Source organism: Silurus meridionalis, chromosome 16, assembly GCF_014805685.1.
Source record: "Silurus meridionalis isolate SWU-2019-XX chromosome 16, ASM1480568v1, whole genome shotgun sequence".
Classification (NCBI taxonomy): Eukaryota; Metazoa; Chordata; class Actinopteri; order Siluriformes; family Siluridae; genus Silurus; species Silurus meridionalis.
This window is the reverse complement of record NC_060899.1, coordinates 10,238,369-10,262,791: the sequence shown is the minus strand read 5'-3', so window position 1 is coordinate 10,262,791 and position 24,423 is coordinate 10,238,369. Positions and strand designations below refer to the sequence as shown.

Below are 24,423 nucleotides of genomic sequence, written 5' to 3'. Positions count from 1 at the left end.
AAATGCAGATGCACTGAAGGCCACTATCAAAGAAACCTGGGCTTCCATACCACCTCAGCAGTGTCACAGACTGATCACCTCCATGCCACGCCAAATTGAGGCAGTAATTAAAGCAAATTAAAAAAATTGGAGCCCCTAGGTATTGAGAACATATACGGAAACATTCTTTACTTAAGGCCAACAATTCGCTAAAAAATGTTTTTTTATTGGTCTTATGAAGTATTCAAATATTTTTGAGATTTCGAATTGGTGGGTTTAAATGTGAGTCAAAATCATCACATTTAAAAGAACCAAAGACTTAAATTACTACTTTAGCCTGTGTGCATTTAATTTATTTAATACACAAGTTTTACAATTTTGAGTTGAATTACTGAAAAAAATTACTTTTCCACCTGTATTCTCAAGGGACAATACTATAGAAATGAAACTTGGATATATTTTAGAATAGTCAGTGTGCAGCTTGTATAGCAGTATAAATGTATTGTCCTTTTAAAAATAACTCAACATACAGCCATTATTGTCAAAATAGCTGGCAACAAAATTGAGTACACCCTAACAGCTGTATGTCACTTAACCATGCAAAGCCAGATGTCCTATTCATCATGTTAATGTTTTTGTCTGCTTGATAGGACCATACAAATTTGTGTATCTTGTATTAAAGCATTTAAAATTTGTTAATTTATTTGTAATTCTGTTTGTTAGTAATATGATTTAAAGATAACTTGATGAGCTATCAAGATTAAAAAAAGTGCTATAGCGCCGTAGAAACAGACATTAAAAATCAGCACATGTAACTCAAGAATGGTGATTAACAAACATTCATGCCACAATGCATGCTGGATTCCAGAATAGAACAAACCTCCCAACATGCATTGCAGCATGAATAAATTATCCAATTTTTCTTAATTTGGCTTTATTTTGATATTATTTCATTCATTTCTTTTTACTAGACGGTTTTATGGTGATTAGATTGATCTGTTTTGTTTTGTTTAATTTTTTCAAAAACTACTTTTTAGAAGGTTCAAGAGCAACACTAAAGCAAACACTGATCTCCATTATGGTGACTTCAAATGAAATTACACCTAAACACCGAAAATCTCAATTAGAGCTTTTAATAAGTAAAGCTGGTAATGCTGTTTTGGCGGTTGTTTAATCATCTTCTGCTGACATTTTGAGAGATTTAATGTGTTTTATTTTCAGTTGATATAATATTTGGCTTTGGCTGTGCTTGTTCACAGGTGTTCATCAAAGTTCAATACTCATTTAATTACTCAATTCATTATCTCATTAACTTCATCACTGCTTCAGTATGTGTATCCACCAGTGGCGGGCCGTGCATTTGGTACCTGGGCCTTCAGTGGGGACTTAATTCACCTGTTAATACCACCACTATCATGGCACAATTATAAAAACCATCAATACTATACAAAAACTCAATATAACAACACGTGGCATTACAGAGAGAGAGGCATTTCACATATGGAGGGGGAATACCATTTAATAAAGCAAAAAACCCAGTTAAGACAACTCCAAACCTCTACACTACAACCTTAACTGTGCCACCCACATCATCTGGATTAGTTCAGCATCAATATTTTTCTAATAACATGACAAAAACATTAACATGTAAATAAAATACAACATACTCGACTGGACTTGACTTGACTTGGCTTGATACCAGAGATACATACTCATAATTTGCAGCGCCCCCAGAGGCTGTAAGCCAGTGGTACCGCTGGTATTCACTGATCTGGAAGTGGCGAACAAACCCTTTCCCGGGCTGAGACAAGCTAGCTAGCTTCAGGGTTGCCCGACCTCTTCTCATGATGTCTAGCTTTTCTTGAAAATGGATTTTTAAGTATGTCCAAGACCAAATCAATTTCTCTTCCTCCGTAGCATAAAAAAGTCTAACTCAGATGTATTAATGTGTGCAAAGCTACACACGTGTTTTGGCAGTCGAACTTGGCTGTAACAGTTTCCCTCTGACCAACCAATCAGAAGACGGAAAAATGCTGACGCTATTCTGCGCCAGCTAGCTGCCCTTTGAGGCGAATATTAAATCAGATTGTTCTCTATGGTACAATCTCTATGGTCAAAAAAACAAAAGTATTGACTTTGCAGGCCCTGGGCAGATTAGATTGACATGACAGCACATAAAGTCTGAAATCTGATTAAAAATAAAAAACTGTCAATTACTGGCAACCCTTCTGCCAGTAGTTTACTATAAAATCAAGAGGAAATTAGCAAAATACTGTAAAATCTAACAGTAAAATTACTGTTGTGTGTTTTGTGGGTTACCACTGTGTAGGAGAGTAGAGCCTGTTTTTAAGTCAAGGACAGAGAAATCTTAATATTATTCAATTCAATTCAATTCATTTTTATTTGTATAGCGCTTTTAACAATGAACATTGTCTCAAAGCAGCTTTACACAGATAATGTGGTGATTAAACGTAAATATGTTCTTTGTAAGTATGTTTGTCCCTGATGAGCAACTGTGGCAAGGAAAAACTCCCCGAGATGGCATAAGGAAGAAACCTTGAAAGGAACCAGACTCAAGAGGGAACCCATCCTCATCTGGGTTGCACCAAATGTCCATTTGAAGCAGATATACAATGTTGCGGGGTACAGTGATGATGATCAGAAGCAAACTGTATTCCTGAGTCAGTGTAGCAGACTGTTGACATAAACTACAGTCCAATCCATCCTCAAAGCACCCGTTCTACTCCGGATTAACATGGAACCACCCAAGGTGTTGATGAGAGACCGTCCCAAGCTGCACAGAAGTGTGAAGATCCACGGAGGGGAGAGGGGCAGGAACAGTGGTCACTGGAGCCTCAGGAGCATGTTTAACTCGACCGAGAGAGAGAGAGAGAGAGAGAGGGTGACGGGAAGAGAAAGATATGGATTATTAAGTGTCCTTATTGGTGTATGAAAGTTAATGTCACTGTGCAGTTTGGACTCCGGCAAGACTCGCTATGCCAGCATAACTAAAAGGGAGAACCAGAAGGTAACACAGACATGAGGGATCTCTGGGATAAGAGACGACCCACCACACCACTGTCAACAAACCCGAGTGAACGTGTGAATGTGAGGGGACGACAGCATACAAATATACCAGTTCACCAAACACTCTATATCCATGCTCCCTCCAGATCTGAGCCTTTACCTAAGAAAAATCTACTGATAAAAGGCTTGACTAAATAAATGAGTTTTCAACCTCGACTTGAACACTGAGACTGTGTCTGAGTCCCGAACACTGGTTGGAAGGCTGTTCCATAACTGTGGGGCTTTATAAGAGAAAGATCTGCCCCCTGCTGTAGTCTTCATTATTTGAGGAACCAACAGATAGCCTGCACCTTTTGATCTAAGTAGGCGTGGAGGATCATACTGGTACAAAAGTTCACTCAGATACTGCGGTGCGAGACCGTTAAGTGCTTTATACGTCAGTAGTAGTATTTTATAATCAATGCGAGATTTAATTGGGAGCCAGTGTAGACTGATTAAAACAGGGGTGATGTGGTCATACTTCCTAGATCTAGTGAGGACTCTTGCTGCTGCATTCTGAACTAACTGAAGCTTATTTATGCACTTACTCGCACACCCAGACAGTAAAGCGTTACAATAGTCTAATCTAGAAGTAACAAAAGCATGAACTAGTTTTTCTGCATCCTGTAACGACATCATATTTCTAATTTTAGCAATATTTCTAAGGTGAAAGAAGGCGATCCTGGTGATATTATTCACGTGAGACTCAAAGAAAAAAGACTCGGGTCAATAGTCACACCAAGGTCTTTGACAGCCGTACACACTGAAACAGAAACACCATCCAGAGATGCTACGTAATCGGAAAGTTTACTTCTAGCTGCATGTGGTCCTAGTAAAAGTACTTCCGTCTTATCTGAGTTGAGCAGAAGAAAGTTATTAAGCATCCACTGTCTAATGTCCTTTACACACTTCTCAACATTGTTAAGCTGATCTCGCTCATCTGGCTTTGCTGAAATATACAGCTGTGTGTCATCAGCATAGCAATGGAAGCGAATCCCATGTTTATGAATGATTTCACCAAGAGGCAGCATATATAAAGAGAAAAGCAGTGGGCCTAAGACAGATCCTTGAGGAACACCAAACTTTACCTCATAGAGTGTGGAGAACTCACCATTTACATTACCATTACACTGATAGCAATCAGTCAAATAAGACCTGAGCCAAGAGAGAGCTGTTCCCTTTATTCCAACAACGTTCTGAAGTCTAGCAAGTAGTATAGTGTGATCAATGGTGTCAAAAGCTGCACTAAGGTTGAGCAAAACAAGTAAGGAGACAAAACCCTGATCAGAGGCCAATAACAGGTCATTTACCACCTTAACTAGCGCCGCCTCTGTGCTATGATGAGGCCGAAATCCTGACTGATACATTTCAAAACTGTTATTCATAAGTAGATGTGAGCATAACTGCTGTGCTACAACCTATACTAAAATTTTGGATATAAAGGGGAGATTTGATATTGGTCTGTAGTTGGACAACTGACATGGGTCAAGGTCAGGTTTCTTAATAAGGGGGTGGATAACTGCCAGTTTGAAGGATTTAGGTACATAACCAGTGCTAATGGAAGAGTTTATTATTTTTAAAACAGGTTCAATTACCTCTGGAGTTATCTGTTTAAAGAAACTTGTAGGCAAGGGATCGAGAATGCAGGTTGATGGGTACAGGTATTATGCTGTATGTTGCTTTATATAAAGGCAGTAACTGTGTGGGAGTGATGCAGTGGGAATCTCTTCACTAATTTTTATTGCATATCAATGTGTGTTGCTATTATCTACAAGAGATTTGACTCGAATTTATACTTTTAATGATTCTGCATAATTTTTTTGTCATCTTTAATAAAATACATTCTGAGACCTAACATGCCCTCGTTATTTAAATATTATAAATGCTAGTTTTTAAACAAATTTAGGTGCAGTCAGTTTCTGACTATATTTTACCATTTATTTACAGGACAATTTTTTACAATGTAAATACCAGTTTAACCATATTTTTTTACGGGAGATTTCTGGCAACCACAGCTGGCAGTTTTTTACCATAAAATGTATTTTTACAGTGTAGGCTATAAGAAGATCAGTAACTGAGATACAGTACAGCGGCCAGGTCATACAGAGGTTTTTCAAGATGGGTTCAACTCGTAACAGGAGCCTTACAAGGGTCGATCAAATAAGCTAAGTCCTTGTGCTGTGCATCAGGTGCAGAAGCTGGCTTAAAAAAACAGACACATGAGTGCTGCGAGCATTGCTATAGAGGCTGCAGAACTGCACACTACAAGTCGGTTTGCATGGCCGTCATCCCAGAAGAAAGCCTCTCCTAAAGCTGGCTAACAAGAAAGCCTACTAACAGTTTGCTGAAGACAACCTGTCCAAGAGCATGAATGACCATGTATTCCAACATGTACTGTGACATTCTGAAGATCAGCCGAACTGCACCACACCGCCAAGATGACAACTGCCTTGCTGAGGAAGAAGCAAAAATGGTGAAAGTGATGGAGTGGCCAAGTATGTTTCCAGACTTGAACCCTATTGAGCACCTGTGGGGCATTCTTAAAGGGAAGGTGGAGCAGCGCCATGTGTCTAACATCCAGCAGCTCCGTGACAAAGAGGATCCCAGCAACCCAGCAACAACCCATTCCATGCCCAGCAGTGTTAGATAACAATGATGCAGTTTGGACACAGTTTTGACATTTTCACTTACGGTGTACTCACTTTTGTTTGCAGCTATTTTGACAATAATGTATGTATGTATGTATATATATATATATATATATATATATATATATATATATATATATATATATATATACTGCTATACAAGCTGCACATTGACTACTTAAAAATATATCCAAGTTTTATTTCTATAGTATTGTAGTATTGTCCCTTGAGAGGATTATACTAAAATGGTTGCTGAAATGTAAGGGGTGTGATACTGTATCTGAGATACATCAGGGTTTAATTAATTAGCTAAGGCAAAAAGTTTTGAGTTTGATTGAAAAGGTTCTGAGCTGTACAGAAACCAGCGTAAATTCTACATTAAACAGTGCACTCCGATTCCGTTGTGTTTGAGAAAAGGTTATTTTAATGCTGAGTTTCAGAAGCTGATGTGGTTTTAGCTGAATGGTGAAGGAAACCTGAGATCAGTTTTCACCAGCTTTATTTTTAACTACTGTTTAATGCATTTGAGAATCTTCTGCTTATCTCTGTTGCACTACGTAAATAAACATCTGACGCTAAACGGATTCTAAGATTTGCACGTCAGAAGCGTTATGTACATTTCATCAATGCATTAACTGTATTTGATTTTGTCAAAAACTTTATTTTTTATAACTTATTATTTGTAATTCTGAGAAAATCTCATTGTGCATGTGCATGTGCATGAAAACTTGCTTGTGTTTATTCTCCGCTTCTCGTTTCTCTCACTGCTGGATTTTTGGAATGAATTGAACAATTTTATTTTTTTGGTATTTCTTTTTGGTATTTCTGTAGTCTATGTTGCATTTGTTTCCCTTGCATTTATTTCGTGAGGGTCCTTTCACTGTCTACAGAGAATTAATAGTCAATTGCACAATTATTTCTTTTTACAACTGTTGTAAAGGAATAGGGAACCATTAACAAACACTATGTTATATTATATGAAATGAACTGACTGACAAGTTTAATTCATTATTTTACTATTTTATTGTCAGGAAAAGTATTTGTGTAGGCACATTATTCTAATGAAATTTGTAAATAAATCATGATCTGAGTTCTAGTTTTTATAACGTCAAATGTCTTTAGAGATCTGAATATCTGAATCTGAATATTCTCAATAAATAATGAAATTGTTACAAGTGGTTAACATTTTTTATTTTATTTTTTTTAGTCGAATCAAAAATTTGATTGGTTTGCAACTTACGAGGAGCCTTTTGGGAAGTGCCATCCAATCAGAGCTCAAGACAAAGGTCAAACATCTTTGCCTTTTTTTAATAGTTACTGCACGATTTCTCATGCTTTATTTGATTATTTTTTTCTATTATTATTATTATTATTATTATTTATTTTATTTGACCTGTGTAGTACATTTTGAAGATCTTATTTGTCAGAACACCAACATAGTAATAGTATAATCTAGTAAATGATTTCAATTGTATTGTTATCAGAACAACTCAGTAATTTATCTATTTAACATGTTTGCAGTCTTGTATGAAATTTTCACACCCAAGCAAAATGCTGTGACATTGATGCTGCCTGTGAACTGCTCAGTGCAGGACATTATGGATGCTATGGTGAACCCAGGTGAAGACCATGTGGTGGTCAAAATGAACTCTTCAGGAGGTATGAGATGAAATATTTGACTAGAGCACAATGAATATTTGCTGGATTACAGAATTATATATATATATATATATATATATATATATATATATATATATATATATATATATATATATATATATATATACTGCTATACAAGCTGCACATTGACTACTTAAAAATATATCCAAGTTTTATTTCTATAGTATTGTAGTATTGTCCCTTGAGAGGATTATACTAAAATGGTTGCTGAAATGTAAGGGGTGTGATACTGTATCTGAGATACATCAGGGTTTAATTAATTAGCTAAGGCAAAAAGTTTTGAGTTTGATTGAAAAGGTTCTGAGCTGTACAGAAACCAGCGTAAATTCTACATTAAACAGTGCACTCCGATTCCGTTGTGTTTGAGAAAAGGTTATTTTAATGCTGAGTTTCAGAAGCTGATGTGGTTTTAGCTGAATGGTGAAGGAAACCTGAGATCAGTTTTCACCAGCTTTATTTTTAACTACTGTTTAATGCATTTGAGAATCTTCTGCTTATCTCTGTTGCACTACGTGTAAATAAACATCTGACGCTAAACGGGATTCTAAGATTTGCACGTCAGAAGCGTTATGTACATTTCATCAATGCATTAACTGTATTTGATTTTGTCAAAAACTTTATTTTTTATAACTTATTATTTGTAATTCTGAGAAAATCTCATTGTGCATGTGCATGTGCATGAAAACTTGCTTGTGTTTATTCTCCGCTTCTCGTTTCTCTCACTGCTGGATTTTTGGAATGAATTGAACAATTTTATTTTTTTGGTATTTCTTTTTGGTATTTCTGTAGTCTATGTTGCATTTGTTTCCCTTGCATTTATTTCGTGAGGGTCCTTTCACTGTCTACAGAGAATTAATAGTCAATTGCACAATTATTTCTTTTTACAACTGTTGTAAAGGAATAGGGAACCATTAACAAACACTATGTTATATTATATGAAATGAACTGACTGACAAGTTTAATTCATTATTTTACTATTTTATTGTCAGGAAAAGTATTTGTGTAGGCACATTATTCTAATGAAATTTGTAAATAAATCATGATCTGAGTTCTAGTTTTTATAACGTCAAATGTCTTTAGAGATCTGAATATCTGAATCTGAATATTCTCAATAAATAATGAAATTGTTACAAGTGGTTAACATTTTTTATTTTATTTTTTTTAGTCGAATCAAAAATTTGATTGGTTTGCAACTTACGAGGAGCCTTTTGGGAAGTGCCATCCAATCAGAGCTCAAGACAAAGGTCAAACATCTTTGCCTTTTTTTAATAGTTACTGCACGATTTCTCATGCTTTATTTGATTATTTTTTTCTATTATTATTATTATTATTATTATTTATTTTATTTGACCTGTGTAGTACATTTTGAAGATCTTATTTGTCAGAACACCAACATAGTAATAGTATAATCTAGTAAATGATTTCAATTGTATTGTTATCAGAACAACTCAGTAATTTATCTATTTAACATGTTTGCAGTCTTGTATGAAATTTTCACACCCAAGCAAAATGCTGTGACATTGATGCTGCCTGTGAACTGCTCAGTGCAGGACATTATGGATGCTATGGTGAACCCAGGTGAAGACCATGTGGTGGTCAAAATGAACTCTTCAGGAGGTATGAGATGAAATATTTGACTAGAGCACAATGAATATTTGCTGGATTACAGAATTATATATATATATATATATATATATATATATTTTTTTTTTTTTTGTTTTGTTTTTGTTTTGTTTTTTTTGTTTTTTTTGTTTTTTTATTATTATTATTTATTTTTTTTATTTTTTATTTTTTTTTGTTTTTTGTTTCATAAACATCCACCTACACAATGACAGTAATTTGACTAGTAATATAAAGTGATGAGGTTAAGGGTTTTCATCTTGAGATGAACTTTTGGCTATATGTTTCTTAGAGAGAGTTCAACTCAAGCTGGAAGCTACAGCTGTTTTCACGTCTCTGGGGTTGAACGAGAGGCTTTTCTTGTGCACAGCATCTCAAGTGGAGCAGCTGGTAAGTGCCTCTCTGCTATGAAACACGCACAAGTGTGCACTTATGCAAGAACATTTACTGACTCCAGCCAAGGTGACTTTTGCTACAGATATTTTTTGTAATGCTTCACATTAAGGTTCGCTTAAGTGACATAATTACATAAAAAATATTTTTATTAATATTGTTTTTCTAATTACAAATCTATTATTATTCTATTACAATTATTATTATTCAGAATTAATTTGTCATCAATACCTAACACATATTTGCTGTTTTATTTGTTAATTTAAAAATGATAAATCCATATAATAAACACCTGAGTTAACTGAACAGCATATCAATAAATACATGTCTAAATAAGCCCACAGAATGAATCAACACATATATCTACATGTTTGCAGCTGGGGTATTTTGGAACACATACATTGTTTTACTTTATGTGGGGTTGAAGCAAATAAGCATTACTCACAGAAGGTAGTCTGGTAAATACATTACTTGTAGAAATTCATCAGAAATATATTTATATCTTAAATATTTTTCATAGGGCTGTCAATCAATTAAAATATTTATTCACGATTAATTGCAAATTAACCAGATTTTTATCTGTTCTAAATGTACCTCAAATTAATACTTTTCACATTTTTAATACTCATTTTTATGCAAATGTATGTTTATTATTAGTGAAGTCAGACTAAACATAGAGCATGAAGACAAAATATTCTTGTAAATGTTATTATGTATTATAGTAATTTTCTTCTTCTTCTTTCGGCTGCTCCTATTAGGGGTCGCCACAGCGTATTATAGTAATTATGGTGTTTTTATTACGTAAATCATCAGGACACAAAATTGAACTTTTGCTATCTTTCCACACGGGCAGTTTTAATTGCCAGATGTGTGGCGGATTTGGTGCTTGATTTAAGACTTGCCCCATCAGTAAAACAGAATTTTAGTGATTAAAATTCATATATATATATATATATATATATATATATATATATATATATATATATATATATATATATATATATATATCTGAGTAAAGAAAGTCCATCGTGAATAAATGTGTGCTGTGCTAAAGGTTATAATTTCGCTTCTTTTATATTTATTTATTTATATTTTTTATAAAAATGGTCAAACTGAAATGCGCACTGCATTATTCGAGCGTTAATAAAATTAGTGCTGTAAAAATGAATTTGCGTTAACGTACTATTAACACATTAATTTTGACAGCCCTAATTTTGCATAGACATTGTACTGTGTTGATTAGTTTGTCTATTTGTGTTGCTAGATACTGCACAGAGGCATGCCACTGGAGATTAATGTTCTAGTAGCTCTTGCACCGAAGTGCCATGATAAGAAAAGCTCTTTTAAATTTGTGTTTTGACAGACCCCACTGAAAGAGCAGCTTGGTCCAGAACAGAGCACTTTTGATTTCCTTGAGCAGATATGCTCTAAGGACATTGCTAGCCACATCACCAACTATGACTGGGAACTATTCATGGCCATGCATGAGGTAAAATCTTCACAGCATTTGTTTCATGTCACCTTGCAATGTCACCTGAATCATGAACTCTCATAAATCCTTTTGTACTGCAGGGTCAGCTCAAATCTTATTAAATTGAGAAAGATGAACGAAGAAGCCATAGCAAAAGCCTATGTCTGTCTAAAGACACAAGTGCGCTAAATCAGAGAAATAAATTTTTATTTTTTTTTTAAATCTGTTTGGCTTGTGTCTGTCTTCAAACTTATTTGTCTGGTTTACATTGCTGTGCTTGGAGTATGATTGTATTAATTTATGGAAAAACAAACCAGCTTTATGTGATGGGTGCAAATGTTTTAGTTTATAGGTTTGCAATCTTTTTTTCAAGAAAAACAAGTTAGTTGCTCTTCAAACTTTGTTTCATTCAAAATAAATTCTGTCTTTCATTCTGCATATTATCAATTTTATATATATATATATATATATATATATATATATATATATATATATATATATATATATATATATATATATATATATATCTGAGTAAAGAAAGTCCATCGTGAATAAATGTGTGCTGTGCTAAAGGTTATAATTTCGCTTCTTTTATATTTATTTATTTATATTTTTTATAAAAATGGTCAAACTGAAATGCGCACTGCATTATTCGAGCGTTAATAAAATTAGTGCTGTAAAAATGAATTTGCGTTAACGTACTATTAACACATTAATTTTGACAGCCCTAATTTTGCATAGACATTGTACTGTGTTGATTAGTTTGTCTATTTGTGTTGCTAGATACTGCACAGAGGCATGCCACTGGAGATTAATGTTCTAGTAGCTCTTGCACCGAAGTGCCATGATAAGAAAAGCTCTTTTAAATTTGTGTTTTGACAGACCCCACTGAAAGAGCAGCTTGGTCCAGAACAGAGCACTTTTGATTTCCTTGAGCAGATATGCTCTAAGGACATTGCTAGCCACATCACCAACTATGACTGGGAACTATTCATGGCCATGCATGAGGTAAAATCTTCACAGCATTTGTTTCATGTCACCTTGCAATGTCACCTGAATCATGAACTCTCATAAATCCTTTTGTACTGCAGGGTCAGCTCAAATCTTATTAAATTGAGAAAGATGAACGAAGAAGCCATAGCAAAAAGCCTATGTCTGTCTAAAGACACAAGTGCGCTAAATCAGAGAAATAAATTTTTATTTTTTTTTTAAATCTGTTTGGCTTGTGTCTGTCTTCAAACTTATTTGTCTGGTTTACATTGCTGTGCTTGGAGTATGATTGTATTAATTTATGGAAAAACAAACCAGCTTTATGTGATGGGTGCAAATGTTTTAGTTTATAGGTTTGCAATCTTTTTTTCAAGAAAAACAAGTTAGTTGCTCTTCAAACTTTGTTTCATTCAAAATAAATTCTGTCTTTCATTCTGCATATTATCAATTTTATATATATATATATATATATATATATATATATATATATATATATATATATATATATATATATATATATATATAATATATTTTCTTGTCATTGTTGTGCTACAGGCAGAGCTTGTGTACTACGTATTTGGGAAGAACAAATTCCCAAGTGCCACCACAGCTAATCTGGAGCGATTTGTGCGAAATTTCAACAAAGTGCAGTATTGGGTGGTGACTGAACTCTGCTTGTGTGAGGACCTAATGAAGAGATCAATGCTGCTCAAGAAGTTCATTAAAATAGCAATTGTGTGAGTGTTACTGTAAAATAACTTTTGCGTTTTGTGTTTTACATTCTATTGAAATAATCTGAAAATATCCATCAGTTAAATTCTTAAGGCCTTTAATAAATCCTGGTGTAAATCCTTAAACCTACCCCCAAATATGTTTGTTGGACTCATATTACCATGTCCCAAAATCCATCTTGCTGATCATTTTCACTCTCCTAACTTTAATGTTAGTTTCACGGAAATCAATAAATGCATTCATAATAATTTTTTGTAACTCAATATTATATATTAATATATATTATATTATATTATATTATTTGAATATGAAGCAGAGAAATTGAGAGGTTAATAATCATTCGTGACTTTTCTCTAGGTTGAAGGAGCAGAAAAACCTGAACTCATTCTTTGCAGTGATGTTTGGCCTGAGTAACAGTGCAGTGCAGAGGCTCTATAAAACATGGGAGGTGGGTGTGTGTAACTGAGTCATACCTGGACTACACCATACTTTTTATGTTTTTGGAAAGAAAATGCATATAGTTTAACTGTAAGTCTACCACAGCATTTTATAATTTCATTCACTTCAATAACAGCAACTTTATTCTAGTTTATTCTAATGCTATCATTACTATATAAGCTGATGTACAAGTTGTGTATGGTTTACACTCAGGAATAGTGTGAGGCTAATTATGAATGGGTGTTTAAACAAAGCCTTATAATTTAGGAAATTTTCAATAATACAAAGACTGTAAGATGATATTAATTTAACATAAATGAAAGTGGTGTGTTTCAGCCTTGTATCTAAAACATATTTCTGTGGTATTCATATAAACCATAATTTTTAATAAAGTACAGTCTAATTCTTTATTTTTAACAGAGATTGCCAAGCAAAACCAGAAGGTTCTACTGTGCTTACGAGAGGTTACTGGTAAGTGTAGCACTCGGGTGCTGTATGAAGAAATCACAATAAGTCGAACAGTGCCTTTTTCTGACTGCTGTTCCTTTTTTGCAGGATCCATCCCACAATCACCGAGCATATAGACTAGCTGTGGCCAAACTCAACCCACCATACATTCCCTTCATGCCTCTGCTATTAAAAGGTACTGGCTGCCTGAAACAACCAATTTAATTGCTAATTTAAGAGTGTTTACATCAAGGGTAATAGCAACGATTCTATAGCCAAATACTGACCAGATAAAGGTTTTTTGATTTACCAAAGGAATCTGTGAATACATTAAAATCCTCTTTTAAAGCATAAGTGACTCAAAAGATAAAAAAAGGAGCCTTTATTAGGTCTCTGTATTTGATTACAGGGGCCAGATGGAATAATAAACTCTGATCCAGGAACAAGAGGATTTAATGATTGTGTTAATTTTTAAGATTAAAAAAAAAATGCTGAAAAGCAAATACTTGAATAAAAAAAAAAAAAAAAAAAAAAGGAACAATTAAGCAACTGATAACAATGTCTCTAAATTACACTAGTGATCCAAATGTACCCATCTTGTTCTAGACATGACGTTCATCCATGAGGGCAACAGGAATTTCACAGAAAATCTGGTTAACTTTGAGAAAATGGTGAGCACACATACTTTCCTGGGATTTCTCAAGATTTTCAAGCATCTACATTTTCTTTTTATGTATTATTTTCTAACATTTATATTTATTTTTCCTTAAATCCACAGCGAATGATTGCCAAGACATTGAAGATAGTTCGGGATTGTAGAAGCCAGCCTTATGGTAAGATTAATCAATTCAATTCATTTTTATTTGTATAGCGCTTTTAACAATGAACATTGTCTCAAAGCAGCTTTACACAGATAATGTGGTAAGAAAGAATAAATAAGATGTTCTTTATAAGTGTAAGTTTGTCCCTGATGAGTGAGCCGGTGGCGACTGTGGCAAGGAAAAATTCCCTGAGATGGCATAAGGAAGAAATCTTGAGAAGAACCAGACTCAAGAGGGAACCCATCCTCATCTGGGTGGCACCAAATGTCCATTTATTACAGTTAAACGATGTTGAGGTGTGCAGTGATGGTGATCAGAAGTAAACTGTAGTCCTGAGTCAGTGTAGTAGACTGTTGACATTAAGTACAGTCCAAATCCATCCTCAAAGCTCCTGTTCTTACTCGGTCATTTACCCAGCTGCATCCTCAGCATTACGGCATAGCACAGAAATCATGTAGATTTATACATTGTATAAAAACAACTTTACTTTTGTCATGTTTGTACAGTGCCTTCATCCCCCCAAAAGGGATTCACAGAAAGAATGTTCCTGGAGTCTCCTGCTATACGAGTATCTACATGTAAGCCAATATACTGCTAAAGTTTTTTGTAAGGCTACACTAGAGAGACTATTAGCATACATCAATGCTTTATGTTTAATTTATTCTTTTTATCTTTTCTACACACAGATTCCGAGCAGTCGCTGAATTTACGTAGCATCACCAGCATTAGCCACTACATCCAGAACCTTACAGTCATTGATAATCAAAAGAAACTGACGCAGCTTTCCAGAGCCATAGAGCATTAAATGTTGACAAACACATGCTGTTCTTTTTAAATATCCAGCTCCATATTAAAGGAGGAAATCACAGCCAGTTTTAGAATGTAGAGGAATCCATGATGACCTGAACTGGGATTGATGGTTGGAGATGACTCTTTATAAATGCATTCTCATATTAATGCATCAATGCAGAAAGGCCCTATAAAGCCTTAAATGTAATACCCTCTTTGAACAGCTGTACTCCTTTGTATAATGTGTATGACTGCACTTGTAAACTTTTGTATAAATGTTAAGTTCATTGAAAGAAGAAATGGGAGACCAATAGATGGTACAAGAGTTGTCAATTACTAGCCTATTTCAGATACATTTCAAATAAAATGTCTACATTATATTTTTGCTAAATAAATTATAAAAATTCTGTTTATTCCAATGGTTACTTGACATTACTAACACAAATTTCAATACATTTATAACCACAAGAGACACTCAAACATAAAAATGGAAAGATTTATTTGAAATGCAAAATGTAAAATACCATACAAATAATTAATTACTTTAACATCCCTCCAATTATCCCCAATATGGGGTGACGTAATTTTATGTCAGATAAGAGTTTAGTTTAAAAATCTCCTTGCCGAATCATATTTACACCTTAATAAAACTAAAAGAACTGATGTGAGTAGGACAAAAGGTTGGGATGGGACAAAATATTACCAGTGCTTCGTTCTGCAGAAATCAAAAATTAAATAAGGAAAAGTTAAAAAGAAAAAAAAAAAAATCTACATTTCGGTATAAATAAATTTCTGAAACAGCAAAAATATTGAGAACAAGCAAATGACCCTATTTTTTGAGTAGCAATTTGCAACAAGGCTTGTTACATTTCTAAACGTGTAAAATGTGTATTTAAAAACCCTTATTTTTTGCAGTCACGGTAATATAAAAGATCACAGCATTTTCCATTTTTCTCTACTCAATAGCACTAACTGTTAAATGATGATTTTGTGATGCTAATAGTAAGTGGTTGAGGTTATTATCAAACAAAGCCTTGACATTTCAAACTAAAATCTATTTTGTAAATTTTTAAAAAACAAAAAAAAGGGGATGTTTTCATATATTTAATTATTTAAAAAATATTTGTCATTAAGTCTCCTGCATAATTACTTCAACTCAACAGGATGCTGTCTGTATGAAAACACTGGTGTAGTAACAAATGGCAAAAAAAACACAATAAGATGAAAAGGAGAAAACAGTATTGCACTTTACATACAGATCCTTTCCTAAAACTTTCCTATGCCCATTCTCTTTCCTTCTTGTGTATAATAAGTGTCTAATGCAGTCAACTGCAGCATCTCTGTCCAGAAGTGACCACTTTGCCAACTGGCTCTGCATTAAAAAATGCTTTTAAAAAATGATTTTAATGCTATTAAAATCGCAGAATGGCCTAAATAGAAATACAACGAAAGACTGGGCAACTAGGAAAACCCCTCCCTCTTATATTAATAAAGCCAGACACATGAATACACACATCCACGTACTTACAACAAACAAAAAAGGTGTGTCTTCCACATTCTGTCCCTGGCTAAGACTGCTGCCTTGGGCTGGAATTGTCTTTTGCTTACTCACCATATCCCTTAACATCTATACTTTTAACATTGATTAATCTAATCATTTGACAGCTGCACTGACTATTACACACTTTGAGACAACCCCATTCCAACGGTATTCAGTGAGTTTTCTGTACTTTGCACAGATAGAAAGGACTCTCTGGACACAGTGAGCCCTACACTGACTGACTGCTACTTCCTGCTATGTGTGCCATTGGGCACAAGTCTGTCCTATATATTGGCAAAGCACAGCTCTGCTTCAAGGCATTTTTTGAGGTTTCACAGGCTTGATGTACATCCAGTCATGTCCCAGATGACTTTATAAGGCAACACTCTTGTTAATTAGGTCAGCAGGAGGGAACAGTTTCATTTGGAATATAATCCTCAACGGATCTGATTGTGACACACCTGATCTAAGCACTGCTGTTCTTGTTCACCTGAGACAGATACCAAGCCAAGTTTGTAGATTTGGATGAAAGAGGAAAAAAAAAACTTTCCTCTGAAACCCATTAGTATTTTTCAAACCTACCTTCTAAGATGACAGACAGATGATTGTTTTCAAACTGAACAATAAAGCAACACAGCAGAAAGTAAAGTTTTAGTGACAAAGACTGTGCTAGTCTTTTCTTATTTCTCTGGAAAAAGAAAATGTGTACAATCCCTGGTTGTGTGTAAAAGTAGTAGTATAGTTCTAAAACTGATATTTTAAGACAGAGGATCTTGAAGTTTCTGTTGATATTTTCAAAATGTAGTGAGAAAAATGTGAGCACACCATTTCTAGCACCAAAATATGTAAAAAAAAAAAAAAAAAAAAAAAAAAACAGTGAAAACTGCATAGACGAGTGCAGGGAAACAAAAAGTTGTCTTTCACAATGAGATTTCAGTCCATAAAACCAGGCTTTAAAAATTGCAAGTGAGTGTGAGGCTAATACTGATGAATGCAATCCAAACCCACAGCAAAACAAGGCAACAAAAAGAACATAAAAAAAAATAATAAAACATTCATTTGGCTTTAAGTCATTTGGGTCTTTCTGTCCAGTGCATTGCAGTGCAATGGATATCCAGTGGTCTCTCATCCTTACTGAACAGTCCCAGGTCTGCTTTAAGCTTCAGATGCTGCCTGGGGTTTCAGCTGTGCTTTTTCCATGGCAGTGCCATAGGGAGTTCTCTTAAAGAAACCAAGCTAAAAAAAAAATAATAATAATTATAGCAAAATAAAACACACAATACCGCTATACATTTTAGTAGTATTATTTATAATATGTTATGGCCCACATGGCATAGTTTGTGATCAAAAGATGAATATGAAATGATAGAACCTAATTTCAGCTTATATTTACAAGTAGATGTGTTTAACAGCTTAAACAAGGTATATTTAGTGGCAGTGGCCATCCAGTAGTATTAAGCATAATTGCTTAATAGTTAGATGGTTTTCAAGTAAATTAAAGCCAATAACTTATTCGGTTGCATATCCCTTGATTTGACTCTCCAACATTGCCAAACTCTTGCCATCATGTGTAATGTTTTTATAGGTTTATACCAAGTTTCTCTGGTTGTTCCCCTCTTTAGGAGGGGAAATGTATGCTCATTTGGGTTAACTGGTGACTGACTTGACCAGTCTAAAACTTCCACTTTCTCTTTTTTCTCTATAAAATGGCAGACGGAATGTTTCTGTAGATGTCTGAATTCATTCTGCTGTTTAGTACTTGACATTTAGTATTTGACAACATGCCTGATAAATTCGTTTGCATGTTTTGGATAATAGACAGTTCCTTTCTTTGTGATGCTTTGTTCTTTTCATATTTTTGGTACATTCTATGTGTTAAGTTTTAATAAAAGACTAAAACAGGGCACAAACCATGAATAGACATGCAGAGACTTTTATTGTTTAAATATTAAGTCTTTCTAGGGCACACCTGAGCAACAACAAATACCTGTTACTTGTTTTCAATATTTTTACCACTTGAAAAGTTGGCGAGTTCAAACAAGAGGTGCCATGTTCTAAATGTAACGAATCGAGTTGTAAATGAAAGTTGAAATTCTGATCTATATTTTCTGATCTCCTGTTCATCTTTTGAAATCAAACCAAAATGTCTTCAATGTATATCATAAAAAACAAGTTTTATTTTGCCAATTTGCCTTGCCATTCCAATACTTATGGAGGAAATTGAATGAGTAGTATAAATTATTAACTATGGTTCAGTCAGTGAGCTTTTAAGAGACTTTTCTTAGTATGCTTATGCAAGACAAAAATATTTGTCATCTAATATATAAAACATTAAATGACCCAATTTCCATCCATAATACACAATCATCATTATGACCCAAATACATACAACATTTTCACTATGAATGCCATACTTACTTTATACAGAACATAGATAAGCAGAGCCAGCAACAAAAGACCAGCCAGTATTGCCAGAATGATGATCCACAAAGGCACACCATACTGACTGTCTGGTTTATTCCATACCACAGATGTGGTCACCTGAAGGAACACATCACTCATATAAATATATATATTTTCAAATAATAAATATAGTAAATGCATAAAAGTATGATAATTGCATTTTTATTTACCACTCTAGAGCCACTTGGAACTTCCTTTGGCAATATAGAATAGGGCATCTTTTCCACCACATAACTGGCGACACACTCCAGAATAAAATTCTTATACTTTTTCTGCAAGCAAATGTAAAAACAGTATTAAATATATTAGTCTATGCAATATATATAAAATATTGCATAGACTATTGCATAAAATGGAAATACTATTAAATAAAACCTTGCAATTGTTATAACAGACAGCAGGTGGCAGTATTCACTCATTTTAATTGCTCTCAAAGAATCCTGCAACATTCCAATCATATGAGAACTTAGAATTTGCAGATAATGAATTTTCATTGTGCTCAACAGTAACTGTGTGTGTTGACTTAAGCTATGCAGAGCATGTAAGGCCTTTTTCAACAGAGCTCCTATTTAGAGTTACCAGCTGACCTTCTCAAGAACACATGAACAGGCGTTCAAGTTGTAATGCTACTGTGTTTGGCTAGTGATAAGTTTTTTCCCTCCATACTTCTCAAATGACTACATCCCACAGAACATGAAACATCATGATTAACCCTGACATTTAGTCAAAGAAATAATGAGACTGATGTTGAGCAGTCAGCTGCTTTTGTAAAATCTTACATTTGAGGTTACAGAGCCAAATATAAGTGACAGCTAAATGGCTTTGTGCTACAATATGTACACATAACATAAGCACATTTGCATGTTCTTACTGAAACTTACCATAATAAAAGTCTCACCCCAGACCCGTGAACGCACTCTGAGTATGGCACTGGTACCTTTCTCCAATACACCCACATTACACTGCAGGGTCCAGCACTCAACACTGGAACAGGACTGATGCACAGAACACACAAAGGAACAGACAGAAATATATTATTCATTATTATATTATATATTAGATTCAAAATAAACAGGAATATTTTTATTTCATTTTGTATAGTTTGCATTTAACACTTATTACACTTTATTTGCTGTCAAATAACCATGTAATACAAGCAAAATTGGTGCTTCTTACATTAAAACCATAACTTGGTTATGTGAACAAAATAAAATACATTAAAACTTATTAAGAGCAAATATGTGAAGAATGATTCAGCTGAAAAGAGTTAGCATGACAAAGAATCACAGGCCAAGAGGCATGACAAAAGCCTTAATGTTTAACTTTTTTTTATTCCAAGTCACAAGACCATAAAATGCTGACTGCAGCTGGCAAATTAAGAATCTGAGAAATCCATTTCCCTGTTTTATCACTCAGTTTATTAGAATCCAATAATGTAAATTTGGCTTAGAGGAAGAAATTTGTTCTTTTGCATTTGAATGGCTGTGTGGAGCCAGTGGTCTCAGCCACCGGAGACCCTAACCAGTATTATAGTATAGTGATTTTAATAAAATGCTAGAGTGTACACACACACACACACACACACACACACACACACACACACACACACACACACACACACACACACACACACACACACACACACACTTTCAAGCCAGCCACTCAACCAAAGACAATTTTTACCCCGCCAACTTTGACTCACTTCATTACATGACTTAATGGTTAATGGCTTGTCTTATGAGTTCACACAGAACTGTTTTCCAGAATATGAACAGGGCAAATGGTTTTCTTAATTCTTCTTAACTGCATTTATTTCCTCCTCCAATTTCTTATATTTTTTTTAGGGAAGATTTCTGTGCTCTCACCAGGTTTGTCAGCTCAGCCAGCTCTCCCCTGTGTGTTTCACGCTTCTCAAGTTGGTGGGTTAATAAAGGTGGCTGTTCTGTGGACTGCTGCAGCTGGAGTATGAGAAAGAGGGGGGAGGGGAGAAAGAGCGAGAGAGAGAGAGAGAGAGAGAGAGAGAGAGAGAGAGAGAGAGAGAGAGAGAGAGAGAGAGAGAGAGAGAGAGAGAGAGAGAGAGAGAGAGAGAGATTGAGTGGAAATTTGACGCCCATTTGCGTAATCCAGATGCTGAGCTCACTGTTAAATCTGAACCACCCACTGACTAACATGTACACCACTCAGAATTTCAGCATTACCAAACTTATTCAAACTGCTGTACTTTTGTCCACTGGGAAAATATCAGATGCACTCCTCACAACCAAATACACAAGCACAGCGAGATAAGAAATACAACACAGATTAATTCCATTACAGGAAAGAAGGCTTATTTCCAGATGGCTTTCCAGGGACGTGATGACTGTGGAGTCAACAACTGTATCCAATCAAAATGAACAGAGCCAGTGAGAAACAACACATTGTAAACGTCTATGGCAGAGAGATTGAGCAGATGAGTGTGTTATGTGTATAGAAGTGATACATGAAGCATAGCTAACAGACATATGGCAGTGGGTAAGTTATCGTATAGAAGACCCCACAGGATGATCAAAGTTAAGCATACTGTCCTCGGGTGGGTCTGCAGGAGTAAGAGGGTGGAGTGGTACATGTGTGTCTTGTGAAAGAGTGTATCTGGAAGAGAGAAGTGGCTATAATGCTGTGATCCTGCATACCATATGATGGGGTGTGTATGTGTGTGTGTGTGTGTGTGTGTGTGTGTAAGTAAAACAGTGAAATAGCATGAAGAAATGGAAGTGGGTGATGTGCAATGATTTTCCTTATAAAGAGGGTGGTTTCCTCTGTGTGGGTGGGGGAGGTGTTGGCCTTCTCCCGAGTGGGTTGGATCTTTGTTTGATTATGTCGTCACACAAGTTTTATTTTTTATGTATTCACTAAGAGGCTATTCCTCCTCACAGACCTACAGCCTATATGCTGTAACAACTGCTTTTTTTATATATATAACCCACTGTTTGCTTCTGTGATGTACATTTCATCATGTGCAGTTTTGTTAACAACAAACGCACTTCTTCACATCAACATGAGCCCAGTCATTAATAACACGATGATGTATTTAAATAAAACAAATTATATATATATATATATATATATATATATATATATATATATATATATATATATATATATATATATATATATATATACAAACAATTAATTAATTTATTTATTTATTTATTTATTTATTTATTTATTTTTATTTTTTTTATTTATTATTAAACTTACCTTTATGTTCATCGGGTTCACAACATTGTATGTTGTGCAGTTTATAGGCCCCACAGGGATAATCTCCAAAGGGTACATAAACCTCTGGACATGCAGCTTCATGGGACATTTCAGTTGAAGATGTGTGTGACTAATGCGGCTTGGACCATTATTTACCAACTAGAAAAACGAGAATAAAGAGAAAAATTAAATTTGGTTGATATTTTGCATTATTCAAAATAACCATCATGAAAACACATACACATTTAAAAGACACCCTCTTGAAAATCAAGAGTTTTACATATCAGGGCATAATAAAACTAATTTGGTTCTCATCAGGTCTTAAAATTAAGTCAGCAATGAACTAAGAGAAGACACTGATGCTGCCCATTAATCTGATACAATTAATAAAGCATTTTTCAAACTATTTAAAACTCATCATTCTGCAGTGAGGTGATTATTCACAAGTGCAAAACAGTTGCCACAAGACAGTTGCCAAACTTCTGAGAATTGGATGTCCCAGAAAATTCACACCAAGGTCAGACTGTGCAATGCTCAGAGAAAAAAAAACAATTAAATTAAATTACAAAAGTTACATTTCAAATGCTACAGGCCCCAACTATGATGTTAAAGTTCATTACAGTACAATAAGAAAAAGACCAGACATGTATGGTTGGTTTGGAAGGTTGCCAGGAAAAGTCTCCTCTCTTTAAAATGAACATGGCAGCATGGCTTAGGTTTGGAAAGTTCTTGAAGGTTTGGAAATAATCTAAACAAACTACAAGACTTCTGAAACAATGTTCTTTGGACACATGAGACCAAAGTGATGTTTGGCCATAATGCACTGTGCCACATTTGGCAAAACCACACACAGTATATACTAAATGTCAAGAACAATGGTGGATGGGTGATGACTTTTGCCTTATTTTGCAGCCACAGGACCTGGGCACCTCACAGTCTATGAGTTGGTCAAGAAGTATATGAGAGTCAAATGTAAAGTCATCTGTCTGACAGCTAAAGCTTGGCTGAAATTGCGTTATGAAATAGAAAAATTATCTCAATTACACCAGCAAACCTACAACAGAATGGCTGAAAAAGAACAGAATCATGGTGTTTTGCAGTGGCCTACTTAAACACCAAACCTGACTGAAATGCTGTGGTGCAGACTTTAAGAGAGCTGAGCAAAAATTTGCCTAAATCTCAATGAACTGACTCAAAAGTATAAAGAAGAAGGGGCAAAAAATTATTCCACAATAATTTAAAAGACAGATGAAGTCATTAAAAACTAGATTACTTAAAGTTACTGCAACTAATGTGTGTGTGTGTGTGTGTGTGCGCAAGTGTGTGTGTGTGTGTGTGTGTGTGTGTGTGTGTGAGAGAAAGAGAGAGAGAGAGTGTGCGCACGTGTGTTTGTTCCAAGAAAAAAAAGGCAGTTTAGAATTTTAAAAAGTAAAGTAAAACCACAAAAATGTTAATAATAATAGACTAAATCAAATATAGAAAAAATACTAACACTGCATCTGGCTATGTACATGCTTAGTGTACATCCACAAAAAACAGAAAGATGTTGGCTAATGTTTTGCCCATAAGCCATGGTGTTCTCTTGTCACATGTAGAAACAGTGTTATGTGGAAAGACAAATTAATTGCTTGAATGCAATTACTACTCAATTTTTAGTAGCACTAGTGTTATATAAAAGAATATGCACTGCACTGTGTGTGCACTTTTCCACATCCCTTTGAATTCCTAATTCAGGAAATAACATTGAGGTACTTTATGCTATCAAATATATTAAAAAAAAAAAAAAAAATGATTTGGAAAAATCAGTGGGGAGCAGTTTTTCTTATTGTGGCTGCTGGAAGAGTATAGCTAGAAAACACTGGCGATCTTTATATGTGAACCCTACCAGTTCTACAAATTTGGCCAAAATGGGCATACATTTTGTTCAAACTGCATGTAATTCACACAAACATAATTTTCAATGGCAGTTGAGGGTTTTTTTTATCCCCTATCTTTACATAAAAAAAATAATGATGTAATAATGTTTGTTAATTGATTACATTAAAACCAGGGAGGTCTCTCCCTGTAAAAAAGCAACACAGGTGTCTTTATATTAGTCTTTGTCATGTC

The 24,423-nt window shown here is 34.6% G+C and overlaps 2 protein-coding genes across 5 annotated transcripts in view; one reads left to right on the top strand and one right to left on the bottom strand.

Annotated features, from left to right (window-relative positions):
• Nucleotides 1-15,487, top strand: part of rapgef3 (Rap guanine nucleotide exchange factor (GEF) 3) — a 54,846-nt gene extending 39,359 nt beyond the window's left edge. For all 4 annotated transcript variants that reach the window (XM_046868807.1, XM_046868811.1, XM_046868810.1 and 1 more), the window contains 12 exons: nucleotides 6,901-6,979; nucleotides 7,215-7,352; nucleotides 9,286-9,383; nucleotides 10,750-10,875; nucleotides 12,403-12,584; nucleotides 12,937-13,027; nucleotides 13,438-13,488; nucleotides 13,573-13,660; nucleotides 14,071-14,135; nucleotides 14,243-14,297; nucleotides 14,792-14,863; nucleotides 14,972-15,487. In XM_046868807.1, the coding sequence (XP_046724763.1) occupies nucleotides 6,901-6,979; nucleotides 7,215-7,352; nucleotides 9,286-9,383; nucleotides 10,750-10,875; nucleotides 12,403-12,584; nucleotides 12,937-13,027; nucleotides 13,438-13,488; nucleotides 13,573-13,660; nucleotides 14,071-14,135; nucleotides 14,243-14,297; nucleotides 14,792-14,863; nucleotides 14,972-15,090 (1,164 nt within the window). In that variant the 3' untranslated portion in view covers nucleotides 15,091-15,487. The remainder of the gene's footprint in view (nucleotides 1-6,900; nucleotides 6,980-7,214; nucleotides 7,353-9,285; nucleotides 9,384-10,749; nucleotides 10,876-12,402; nucleotides 12,585-12,936; nucleotides 13,028-13,437; nucleotides 13,489-13,572; nucleotides 13,661-14,070; nucleotides 14,136-14,242; nucleotides 14,298-14,791; nucleotides 14,864-14,971) is intronic.
• A 69-nt stretch (nucleotides 15,488-15,556) lies between these two features.
• The window catches only part of itga5 (integrin, alpha 5 (fibronectin receptor, alpha polypeptide)), a 44,229-nt gene continuing 35,362 nt past the window's right edge, over nucleotides 15,557-24,423 (bottom strand). Inside the window, exons 25-30 of the mRNA XM_046868806.1 lie at nucleotides 22,315-22,473; nucleotides 20,943-21,035; nucleotides 19,959-20,072; nucleotides 19,248-19,349; nucleotides 19,033-19,155; nucleotides 15,557-17,850 (exon numbers count right to left, since the gene is read on the bottom strand). Coding sequence (XP_046724762.1) covers nucleotides 17,770-17,850; nucleotides 19,033-19,155; nucleotides 19,248-19,349; nucleotides 19,959-20,072; nucleotides 20,943-21,035; nucleotides 22,315-22,473 — 672 coding nt within the window. The 3' untranslated portion in view covers nucleotides 15,557-17,769. The remainder of the gene's footprint in view (nucleotides 17,851-19,032; nucleotides 19,156-19,247; nucleotides 19,350-19,958; nucleotides 20,073-20,942; nucleotides 21,036-22,314; nucleotides 22,474-24,423) is intronic.